Below are 12,806 nucleotides of genomic sequence, written 5' to 3'. Positions count from 1 at the left end.
CCCCGGATTACGCCTTTTTTATCATGTTCAATGTGTTATTCATTCTGTGGCTACTGCCATGACCTTAGACTATAGAGAATAGGCACAGATATGTCCCAGATTTGCAACTAGAGTGGCCCCCTCAGTCCCCCTCGCTCAAGCTTTTCTTACTTGTGAAATGTCATTCCTTCTACACTTCACGTTGTTTGCCAAATACTAACGTACAAATACATTTTCGCAAACAAAAAAACTGGCCTCGGTGATAAGGACAAAACATAATCATTTTGTCACGTTCTATAAGAGCTTAAATCATGCTTAATTTTTTTTTTTTTTTTTTTTTATATAAATGCATTTAGCTATCTCGCTATATTAGTAAGTGTCACAATAGGGTTACTTCATAGTCCTTGTTCTGAGCCTACCGGAGTAGTGCTTACCATTGATTTATTAACTACCTAAGATGCACCATCAACACGCAAAAAATGGCACGGCCCAATTGTGCTAGTTTAGAAAACGTGAACAGTTTTGCCCTCAGTCGCGCATGAGTCGACAAGGTGAAACTATGCCGTGAAAAAGTGCAAAAATAAACTAATAAATGTGAAAAAAAAGATGGAATATCATATTTTCGGTAAGAATATACTTTATTTACATTTATACTACGATATAGTAGTGAAATAATATGAAATTCTTACGTAATTTAATTATTTTGTCATTAAAATAACAACATTTCTGCAGCGCAGCTATCTCCTTCACACGCTTACCCAGGCTTACGCGCCAAAAGAGAACGCGATAGGGGCGTGTTTGAATCACGTTTGAACAGAATGGATACAAAAATATATGGAGTAGTTTAATTTTTTTAAGTGATCTTTAGTGACTACCGAATATCTTTAAGAAATCAATATGGATCTTTATCAAACCGAAACCTTCGTAGTTTGGAAATAAATTGAGGACCTTACGCTTTTATTAAGACCGCAAAACTAAGTTTGTTTGTTTTCTGTCCACTGGCTGGCTAGTTGTGACAGACAGCCAGGCCGACAGACGTAGTCGCACCATAACATTGATAACTTAATATATATTTTTTGCAGATTTCCTGTGAATGAAATCATTGGCGAAAAGTGGCGGAACCCTAGTAAAACTCTTCTCTGAAAGGAATGGACATAAAATGGATGGATGTCATAAATTTTTATTTATTTTTAATGAACCGAACAGATGGTGATGGTGAACAGATTTTTTGGTGATGGTACCACAAATTCTCGATGATCGGATTTGTTCCTTTACTTGTGCTATAATAATGCCTTCCTACCTGCCAAACATGATTCTAGGTCAACGGGAAGTAGGTACCCACAAGTAGGTAGGTAGGTAGACACAAGGATTCCTTTTTTTATTTTCAGGTACGGAACCCTAAAAATTAGATAATTCAAATCCTAGGTGCCAGGTCATTACACAATTCCAATTACTGGCGGCTACAGCATGCAAATTTATACGGATACGTCATGCAAAAGAACATCTTAATTAATGTTAATTAACTTAGATAATATCACTAATAGGTACTTCCGTCCTAAATGACATAAAATCACCTACGTGTAGAATATTTCCTACGTGGACAAAAAAAATTTATTAAAATAATAATAAAAACGCGACTCCATATTCGGAACATAGAAAATACTGCGGTGTGGTTCGCAAAACATCGTACTTGTCGAACATTCATTACAAAATTGAATCTTAACGCTAAGTTGATATGGTTGGTTTTTGTGATCCGGGTGGAGCCTCGGTGTATATTATCTATAGCTGCGTTTGTATAGATGACTTTGGACGCTTTTTGCATCTGAATTTGTAGGTGATGTTGTATCTAAGGTAGTTAATAAATCAATGAGTGCTTACATACTCTTTGAACCAGCAGTAAAACCACTAAACCAGGTCTTAAAGGACTGATATCCAGGGCTGTAAAATAAATTAAAAAAAAACCACTAAACCACGTAGATAGAATAATAGGTAGATGTAAGTACTGTGTAACCGCGTATGAGATAGCGATAACACGACGTAACGATGAATAACACGACAATTATTACCTTTGTTTAGTAGTCAATATTTGTATTAACCGATCAACAATATTTTTATTAAACGTTTTTTATGTGAAAACAAGTAAATAACTCATGAGAAATACAATTACGCCACGAATTCTCAAAATTTGTTTTGCAACTCCTTGTATGTATTCTTGAAAAAAAACAGTTACACGATAAGGGACAAAAAATTGGTTAGCTGCGTCTCTGTTTATCACATTAGTAACTTTATCTGTGCTCTCTTTTTATTGCGAATGAGAAAGCAAACGTTCCTTCCTTCTTCCTTTATTACTCTATCTACGCTAAACCAGTAAAAAAAAAACCAAAATGACACAGAGTACATTATATATACTGGGAAGAATCTCCCTTTATACACTGTAGTCTGTGGGAAGAATATTATTAGATTTAGATTAGGCCCATAGATTATCTACTTGATTAGGCCTTAAAGGACTGTTATCCGACGGACTTTCATATATTTACAAAGTACTCTGTGACCTGGACCGAAAAAAAAATAGATTTAGATTAGCATGTTTTTCTTAGAATAAAAATGCCAAAAATGCTGTAAAATAATTGATATTTCTAGAAAAGCAAGAAGTGTCTTATACAAGTATTCAGCATGTTACGTTTAATATTTTCCCTTGTTTGTTTACTGTTTTTCTATACGGAGGTGTATGCTTCTGATGAAGCCAAGGGTGATAAGAACGTGGTTGTTGACTGTAGTGCTTTGAGATTGGGACAGTATATTTGTCCAGATCCTAACAAAAATCAAATAGATCCTGATACACAACAGTTTGTAGGATGTACAAAAGGAAAATCTGCTCCGTCGGAAGGTGAAGCTGATGGTAAAAGAAGTTACCTACTTTTGATTAGAATACATGTTAAATCTAGACAAATTAGATGTTATAATAAGTCATACTTATCTTGTGAACTATGTGTAGCTCACAAAAAGCAAACGTGGGTTATCTTACTATGTCTCAGACTCACAAAAAGCATTTGCACCTGAATTTGGACATTTGTTCATCATAGTAAAGACTAGCCTAGCGTATCTGTGCGTACATGTTAGCAAATAGTGTTGTGTGTGCAACTTGTCTGGGTCAAGAGACCCAATCACACAATCTCAAAAAAATTTAGGTTTAGAGTTTACATTTTAATTTTACTCAGACTTAAGACACTGTTAAAACAAGACAGCATTATGTCATTGACATAAATGTCTCATTAAGCCTGCAACTTAAATCAAAATCAAAGTGCGCTCTGTAGTCTGTAGATCTCCACCTCAGTGTTTGTTCCATGTATTTGTAACAAGTACCTGCATTTTCTAATAACATTAAAATTTCCATTACCAGTGCTATGCCTAGCTGCTGATGGAATTATATGCAATCAAACCAATAACTCAACATTTTGGAGAAAGATGCCATGTAAATGGACGTAAGTACTAGATTTTACTGCTAAACTACTGTGAATGACAGTAAAGTGGTGCATAATTCTTGTTCTATTAGGCCTATTATTAAAATAAATTTCTTTGTTCATTTGTTTGAGTGGGCCACACACAGGACTCACATGGAGCTTTTACAATTGAATGTATTTTCTGAAAACCGTTCCAACATACAAAATACTTGAGATATTGTGAAAAACTGATTCATGCTGGGAGATTACAGTAAATGATGATATTTCTTTTTTGATGCAACATGCTGTAATCACTTATTATAAATATAGAAGAACAAACCAGTGGTAGTCACATATTTGGTCGATAAAAGCCCAACTATTTTTGAACTGGGGTACCTTTCTCACACAGACTCAGCTAGCAAACACGTCTCAGATGAGACTGTACAGTGGGGAGTATTTATAATGGAAATCACTCATGATAGTTTAAACGTAATCACTCAGTTGAAATCATATTTTATTTCATAATATCCCACTTATGACTTTATTGTGAGTTAGTATGTTTTCAGAAAGTAAATCCAAATTATCATTACACTGCACTAAGTTCGAACAAAATCTGCATATCAAAGCTTGTTAAACTCTGGACAGCTTGTGGGTCACTATCGACTTTGCAGTAGCAATGAGACTATCATTTTTTTTGCTAAGGACTAGGAGGCTGATTTTAGGGATTGTTTCTTTAATAAATATATCACCATATAGTATATTACATTACATTTTATTAGTATTTTACATATGTATATTGTTTTATTGTATTTTCAGGAATGGTTATTCATTAGAAATAGCGTTATTGCTATCAGTGTTCCTGGGAATGTTTGGCTTAGATAGATTTTACCTGGGATATCCTGGCATTGGCTTGGCTAAGTTGTGCACACTGGGATTCATGTTCCTGGGTCAACTGTTGGATATTATACTTATTGCTGCTCAGGTATGACAATTCTCTTTTTCATCAAACCTGTTGTTCCTTCTATGTTTTCTAAGTCCCTATTGCTGTATGATGGGGCTTTGTTAGGATTAGATCAAGGCTGCATACAATTACAGTAAAACTCCCTATATTTAACTCTAGTTCTATGTAGAAGGATCTGCAAGCCAACCACATAATCTTAAGAAAACCTCCATTACAAAAAATAAGAACATGATAAGGACAACTTGTTTATGTCAAGCTGTTACTTTTTATTGGCACACATTGCATCTCTATCACTTCTCATATTCTTATTACTTGGCAAATCTATTCTTGTTTCTTACCAACTTATGATTAAAGTTTTCTTAAATTATTGGAGGTTTATTAAGTAATTACTAACTTATCAAAGTATGGTCAGGACCTATTTTAGCCATACTTTTTTTAATTTATAGACTAGCATTTGGCTGCGATTAGACCTGCTGTACTTGTTCATGTAAAAACCAATAATTGATGATGATTTCAGGTGGTTGGACCATCTGATGGTTCAGCATACATAATACCCTACTATGGGGCTGGAGTGACAGTTGTCAGAAGTGATAACGAGACGTACCTGTTGCCTCAAGCAGACTGGCATAACATTACTTGACAGTGGGGAACCATATCCTTTGAAGTTGATGAGGATTATGAATGGACTTAACATTTATCCTATAAGTTTAGATCTAGTCAATACTCAGGTCAATAATATTATTTGAGGCTATATAGTCTACTTGATGATGCCCGCAACTTTGTCTGCATGGATTTAGGTTTTTGATATCCCGTGGGAACTCTTTGATTTTTCGGGATAAATGTCCTAGATGTCCTTACCCAGTATGCAAGCTATCCCTGTACCAAATTTCGTCAAAATCGGTGGAACGGATGGGCCGTAAAAGGCTAGAAGACAGACAGACAGATAGACACACTTTCGCATTTATTATATTAGTATGGATGTATACTATAGTATAGCATATACACAAGCTAGTATACGTAGTATACTATAATATACTACGTATACTAGCTGGTGCCTGTGACTATAATGATTTAGAAATCCTAGAGGAATACTTTGATTTTCCCTGATAAAAGTTATCCTCTATCTGGATACAGTACTACCGCTCCGCGGAAAATTAATAAAACTTATAAAAGTAGTAGTACTGTACCTACCTTTATCTTTTAGCTAGTTCTGGTAAAAAACACAAACTGACACTTTCGCATTTATGATATTCATATTAAATTAAATAGTATGCAAAACATATATACACTCGGCGTCAAAAAAATCGCACCTTTCAAAAAATCTACTTCAAACAATTTTAAACCTTATTTGACATCAATAATGAGGGTCATGTTGGGTATCATTTGAAAGGGGATGAAATGGAGAGCACAAAAACAATTCAATTAATTATTTTTCTTTTATTGAAACAGCACAAAAAAAGAAGTTTATGAAACAGTAAAAATCCTTAATTAAGCCTTAATTTAAAACAGATTAATTATACAAAAAAGAATACAAAAAATGATCTTAAAAATAATCTAAAATCTAGTGTTACCCCCCCTTGCCCTGATGACGGCTTCCATACGATCCCTCATGGATCTTATCAATTTTAAAATGTCTTCTTGAGGGATAGTGTTCCATTCCTCAATAACAGTATCTTTGAGTTCCTGGAGAGTCGTAGGAGCGGGATCACGAGACCGAACCTTGCGTTTTAAATGGTCCCATAGGTGCTCAATCGGGTTCAGGTCTGGACTTCTTGCTGGCCAGTGCATGACAGAGATCCCAACCTCTTGAAGGTACTCGCGCACAATAATTGCAGTGTGAGCGCGAGCGTTGTCGTGCATCAACATGAACCCCTCGCCAACAAAACTGGCATAGGGGACCACATGTTCTTCCAGGATCTCTGTGATGTACCGGTGAGCAGTCAGTGACCCTTGCCCGCGAGCACCTCGAGCCCGGGAGACGCAAACAAGGTCGGTTTTGCCGTCGGCAGACATGCCGCCCCAGAACATACAAGAACCGCCTCCATATTCCACCGTCTCCTGGATGCAGGCTTGGGCGAATCGTTCACCCTGTCTTCTGTACACTCTTTTGCGTCTGTCGTTGCAGAAAAGGCACACTCTCGTCTCGTCTGAGAAGAGAACAGCTTTCCATTGTTCGAGGGTCCAATTGACGTGTTCGCGAGCGAATTGCAAGCGGGCTCGCCGATGCTCTGCGGTCAATTTGGGACCCGTAGCAGCTTTTCGCGCCGCTATTTTCTTCTCCCTCAGTCTTCGTCTAACCGTAGACACACTCACAGTTCTTCTGTTAGTTGTCTGGAGCTGCTGTCGCAACTCAACAGCATTTAAGAACCGATTTCTCAAAGACGTCACTACGATGAATCGGTCGTCTCTCTCCGAGGTGCAGCGACGTCTACCAGACCCATGTCTTCGGACGAAGCCACCGGTCTCCAGGAAACGCTGCTACACTCTTCGAACCGAAAAACGGCTCAAGTTGAGTTGCCGAGCGACATCACACTGCCGCATGCCTGATTGCAGTAGTGCAATCACTTGGGCGGCCTCATCAATAGTGGTATCCATCTTCAAAGGTATTTTTCTTGGGAATGAGCTTCTCGTGTGTCCACTTCAACGGTTAGATAGCGAATGACCCCGATTGTACCTGTATTGACCATTTTATACCTACAAAAGGTAGCGCAACTAGCGGCTGTCTTAAGAAGCAAAATTGTAAGTGTTTTCTTCTTTTTTTGTGCTCTTCCAGTAAAAGAAAAATAATCAATTGAATTGTTTTTGTGCTCTCCATTTCATCCCCTTTCAAATGATACCCAACATGACCCTCATTATTGATGTCAAATAAGGTTTAAAATTGTTTGAAGTAGATTTTTTGAAAGGTGCGATTTTTTTGACGCCGAGTGTATAACATATTATATTATTAGCTATAAAATACAAAACTGTTAAAGTTATCATAATATTATGTCATGTTAAGTAAATGAGCTGACTTGTAGCACTGAATGTGGTCAACTCAGCAGTCAACAAGCATTAGGATTTAGAACCAGGTCTAAATTCTAATCAGTAGATAAACAGATAAATGTTGCTTGTATTTTTATAAGAGGCTGTTACTAATATCTAGTACTTAAAAAGTAAAATAAAATAGAATCTAATCAAGAAGGTGAATCTAATCTCCTGAATATTAAGTTGTGGAAAACTGTAAAAATGTAAATAAAACAATATTTGAACAGAACCAATTGTTTTATTTCTAGATAAATAATAATTTTACTATAATTTGCCATTATTCATTATTTTGCAGGCCTCAAGCACACGAGTAGATATTTTAGACCAGAGCGGAATCTTCACACTAGCTCACGCACACCACGACGTGCCACGGACGCTCCGTGCGCCCAGTTTGGCGGCAAACGGAGCGTCCTTGACACGTCGTGGTGTGAGTGAGCTGTGCTAGAGTGAGTGAACCTACAGCCAGCCGCTAGTATGAAGCTTCCCCTCTGGTCTATATATCTACTCGTGTGCCTCAAGGCTGTTAGCTTAGTGTTGGTTGAGCATTATTAAAAAACCGGCCAAGTGCGAGTCAGGCTCGCGCAATGAGGGTTCCGTACTACAGTCGTATTTTTTCGACATTTTGCACGATAATTCAAAAACTATGATGCATAAAAATAAATAAAAATCTGTTTTAGAATGTAAAGGTGAAGACCTTTCATATGATACCCCACTTGATATAGTCACTCACTTCGAAAGTTGAAAATACTAATTATTAGTTCATGACCACAATTTTTTTTTTTGTGTGATCTAACCCTAAATTCACGGTTTTCAGATTTTTCCCCAAATGTCAGCTATAAGATCTACCTACCTGCCAAATTTCATGATTCTAGGTCAACGGGAAGTACCCTGTAGGTTTCTTGACAGATAGACGGACAGACAGACAACAAAGTGATCCTATAAGGGTTCCGTTTTTCCTTTTGAGGTACGGAACCCTAAAAAAGGCATTGAAATAAATATTCTTATCGTTTATCATTTCCTTTAACTGTGTAAAGGAAAACATTGTGAGAAAACCTGCACGCCTGAGAGTTCTCTACAGAATGTTATCAAAGGTATGTGAAGGCTGCCAATCTGCACAGAGCCAGCGTGACAGATTATGGCCTAAACACTTCTCATTCTGAGAGGAGACCCATCATTAGTAGTGGGCCGGCGATGGATTGAACATAATGATGAATAAGTAGGGGCAGGCCTGATAGTTTTACTATACTGGTCCAAACTACATTTTTGTGAATATTGATATAGAGAGAGCCAGCATGTACCAACACCCTTAAACTTTAAGGGTGTCTGGCAATGCACGACGAAACTTTCAGCTTTTATTAAATAACGAAGGTCTGGCACGCGCTGGCTCTTAGAGAGATCTGTAGCGCGCACTCTGACTTAAGACAGAGTTAAAACGAGATAGAGCTATACCTCTCACATAAATCTGTCTCGTTTTAACTCAATCTTAAGTTTGAGCAAAGTCAAAGTGAGCTCTATAGATCAGCCTTAGTCCAAGGTTTTTGATGACTTGGAAGCACCCAAAAGCACTTCCTTTTTTATCCTGTCTTTTCATGTTTCTCGTTTTGAGTTGCAGGCTGAGTTTCAAACAGCGACACATCACAAGGTGGCGCCACAAGCGTAAATATAACGGGTATATTTGATAATAGGGGATTATTATTTCTTTCTAGTAACCTTATCCATGATAGTAGGGAATCTCTGGATGATGTTCCTGAAATAATAAAATTTTATAATTTATTTGATATTAGATGAAATAATATGTGAGACTTCATTCATGTGGATTTAGGTTTTTCAAAAGTCCTGTGGGGGCATTGATTTTCCAGTAAAATAAAATCCTGAAAATTTCAGCTTTCTAGCGTCATCCAGACCGAAGACTGCTCGAAAATACGACGAAACGCTTCGACAAAAAGTACGTAGTGCCTCGTCCTTTAGTTTGGCTCGTCTTCTCGTCTCGTCTCGTCTATATCTGAGGTAAGTTAGTTTTAGTATAAGCAAAACCTGAACGTATCTGAAAGTATTTGTTTGGAATCAGTAACAGAATTGATTGCAATTATTTTTTCACTGTGTTATATTTTGACCAAAAATCGAAGAAAAAAACAGCTCAACACAATAAGCTTACTTCATAAATGTTCATCAAATATTTTTAAAATTTTGTATATTCTAAATTAAAAATATTCGATACGTGTTTCGGTTTTTAGGGTTCCGTACCTCGAAAGGAAAAACGGAACCCTTATAGGATCACTTTGTTGTCTGTCTGTCTGTCTGTCAAGAAACCTACAGGTTACTTCCCGTTGACCTAGAATCCATAAAATTGGTAGGTAGGTAGGTGTTATAGCTGCTGGCTTTAGGGGAAAAATCTGAAAACCGTGAATTTGTGGTCACACATCACACAAAAAAATTTAATTGTGGTCATGAATGAAGTAATAATTAGTATTTTCATTTATCAAAGTAAGATAACTATATCAAGTGGGGTATCATATGAAAGGGCTTCACCTGTCGATTCTAAAACAGGTTTTTATTTATTTTTATGAATACTAGTTTTTGACTTATCGTGCAAAATGACGAAATAATACGATTGTACTACGGAACAGCCTGACTCGCACTTGGCCGGTTTTTGTTTATACTAAAACTAACGTATTATTTATTTGTCAATACTAATGAGTCTATGTTGATTACCTGTAGCGCAGATGGCTACTATTGTACCGTCATCTTGCTCATGTATTGTGCACTTGACTTGGGGTAGTGTTACTTTTCCTATAACACCTGGTATTCCTGGTGGCCTTGGAATATTGGAAACATCTAAACAAAAGTTCAATAATTAATACACAAATTAGCGTCGTGGCACACCTGCAGCAGAAGGAAGGCTAGTAGGTAGTTATTCATACCATCTGTGTCTGATTCATCTTTATAGTCCGGTCGAGTTTTTCCAAGCAATATAAAGTAGGCGACAACTTGGTCTCGGAGATACACATTGAAAGGGCCTTTTATAACCAACGGTTCATTCTGTGGCTGTTCAGCTAAGAGGACCTGTTGTGTTCTACTCTGGGCACTTACAATCCATGTCTTATCCAGGGAAGCTTCAATTTCTTCTGTCTGACAAAAATAAAATGTTATAAAACTATGCTTTTTTTATCCTCGAATTAAATATCTGCCCTCGCCTTTGGCTCAGGTAGACAGACGTCTCGGATAAAATGGCTTGATGTATGCCCTTGTTGTACAATCTATTATTTCAAAATAGCCACCATGAAAAAAAAGGTGTTATTTCTTACACGATGGTACCTACAGAACCGTCCATGTGTGAGTCCAAGTCACACTTGACCAATTTTTGCCATTTAGGTCTTCATCTGTTAAAATACTTAATAGAAGCTTTATTTTAAAAAAATATTGCATGATATGAGGTCATAGTCATCACCTGCCAAGTATCTATCTTTGTGTCTGGGTCCACTGACGTTATCCTTTGTATAGCAAGTCTGGCCAGTTCCAAGGTATCACCAGGCAGCTCTTCAGGTAAGTGCCATGGACTAAGGTTCTTGAACTTTGGCATCCAGTACATCATGCGCCAGAACTTCCGTAAAGGGATCCCTCTTCTGCCAAATATGTTTAATAACATTTGCTCCAATTCTGAATCTGGTATAACACCTGGAACCAAGAAAATAATTTAGTAATTAGTCATTGATGAGTGATGACACTAAAGTTACCTTACAAACTTTTCAAAATTACTTATACAGATTTTTATTATTTAAATCTTGTAACCTTAATGTGATTTGCATTCCTATAACTTCAGAAACATAGTATACTTTCATATCACCTTTCGACCCCCATTTTGCCCCTTTAGGGGGGGGATTTTCTTGAAATTCTTTCTTATCTGACCCATACTTCCTAGAACGGTTCTTTCTAGGAGGTGAGGTTCAGGGTATATTCCAAATTTCAAGTTAAGAATAACAATAATTAAAACTTTTCCATACAAACTTTCCCCCTATTTTGAAACCCTTAAGGGGGGATTTCCCAAAATAACTTAAATAAATAAATAAAGTATTTAAAGCTAAGAACCAAAATGCAGATTATCATACCCTTAACTTCAAAAACAGGACTTCATTATAAACTTCCAACCTCCTATTTAACTCACTTAGGGGTTCAATTTCGAAAAATTCTTTCTTTATATATTCCTCTCTCCAAATTTCATGTCTCTAGGACCAGCAGTTAAGGCTGGGCGTTGATATACAAGTCAGTCAGGACTTTGAATATTATATATACAGATGATTCTACAGTAATCAGATTATGCTACCTAAGTATGACAACTTTAATAACAATTAAAACAAAATTAAGACCTTATAATTTTAAGATGTTTTAAATGCACAAACTACCCTTGCCAGTAGTCAAACTAGGTACTATTTATATGACACAAGATGTACTTATCACACTGCTCCAGAGAAATTAGCACTTTCAAATGAATGGATACAGAGTAGGTATTGAACGCTGACTAATATAATAAATAAATAAATAAATAAATCATTTATTGTTCCAAAGCGTTGGTACTATGTTATTATGGTTGGTAATATGTGGTGAAGACATGATGTATCTAAACTTTAAAAATGATTCACAAAATTGGATGTTTTATATTATTATCCAATGGAAAACTTACCGTTATCCTCCATTTGTTCTAACAAATCCACAGCGCACTGTTGTTGTTTTGGATAATGCATAAATTCTGCCTGAAATATATTAGTGGGTATAAATTTCCCTTTCGGCAGAACTTCGACCAAAGCTTTATATACTTCCAAGTCTTTCTGAACGCCGAATTCTTTCATTTTACTTAAAGCGGCATATATAAACTCGACATGACCCCGCCGCCTCGTGTCTTGGCCTTCGAACAATTTAATAACTTCTAAGTATGTTTCTTTTGTCTTCTTCGGTTTGGCGAGAAAGGGATCGTATGTGGCTAGCTTCTTTTCTGAACTATTCCATCTTAGAAATAATATATTTGCAGGTCTTGTTCGTATAACTTTTCTTAATAGGTTAACGTTCATTTTATGTTTCGTACCAAGTATTTTCGTATATTTATATGTTTATGTAATAGTTTTCGTTCTAATATTACACTCCCTTCACATATTTTGATTAAAATTTAATATTGTTTCAATAATTAAACATAATATATGAGAAGAGAATTGATATTTTATTTGAGGTTATGTCTGTGATGGTTATTTATGTTGTTTATGGTTGACAAAATTTGACAGCTGTTGAGTGTTGACACATGACATATTTATTATTCACAAAACGGTACCTAGGTATTCAAAATAATACTAATAAATAGTTATGCATTTAAATCGATTATTTTCTAATAACGCATTTTGTGATGAATTAGTTTT

The 12,806-nt window shown here is 36.3% G+C and overlaps 2 protein-coding genes across 2 annotated transcripts; one reads left to right on the top strand and one right to left on the bottom strand.

Annotated features, from left to right (window-relative positions):
• The first annotated feature begins 2,466 nt into the window (after window positions 1-2,466).
• bisc (TM2 domain-containing protein 1 biscotti) lies at window positions 2,467-7,627 on the top strand. Its single transcript, XM_034974436.2, has 4 exons — window positions 2,467-2,878; window positions 3,380-3,461; window positions 4,236-4,401; window positions 4,898-7,627. Exons 1-4 carry the CDS (start codon window positions 2,653-2,655, stop codon window positions 5,018-5,020), a joined length of 597 nt encoding a protein of 198 aa, XP_034830327.1. The 5' UTR covers window positions 2,467-2,652; the 3' UTR covers window positions 5,021-7,627.
• Window positions 7,608-12,638, bottom strand: ECSIT (evolutionarily conserved signaling intermediate in Toll pathway, mitochondrial). Its single transcript, XM_034974750.2, has 5 exons — window positions 12,083-12,638; window positions 10,853-11,079; window positions 10,326-10,533; window positions 10,117-10,239; window positions 7,608-9,151 (listed from the first exon to the last, which is right to left on the bottom strand). Exons 1-5 carry the CDS (start codon window positions 12,465-12,467, stop codon window positions 8,979-8,981), a joined length of 1,116 nt encoding a protein of 371 aa, XP_034830641.1. The 5' UTR covers window positions 12,468-12,638; the 3' UTR covers window positions 7,608-8,978.
• Between the last annotated feature and the right edge of the window lie 168 nt (window positions 12,639-12,806).

The sequence above is a fragment of the Maniola hyperantus genome, chromosome 13 (assembly GCF_902806685.2).
Source record: "Maniola hyperantus chromosome 13, iAphHyp1.2, whole genome shotgun sequence".
Classification (NCBI taxonomy): domain Eukaryota; kingdom Metazoa; phylum Arthropoda; class Insecta; order Lepidoptera; family Nymphalidae; genus Maniola; species Maniola hyperantus.
Note: the sequence above shows the minus strand (reverse complement) of the source record. Positions and strands in the feature narration are given on the sequence as shown.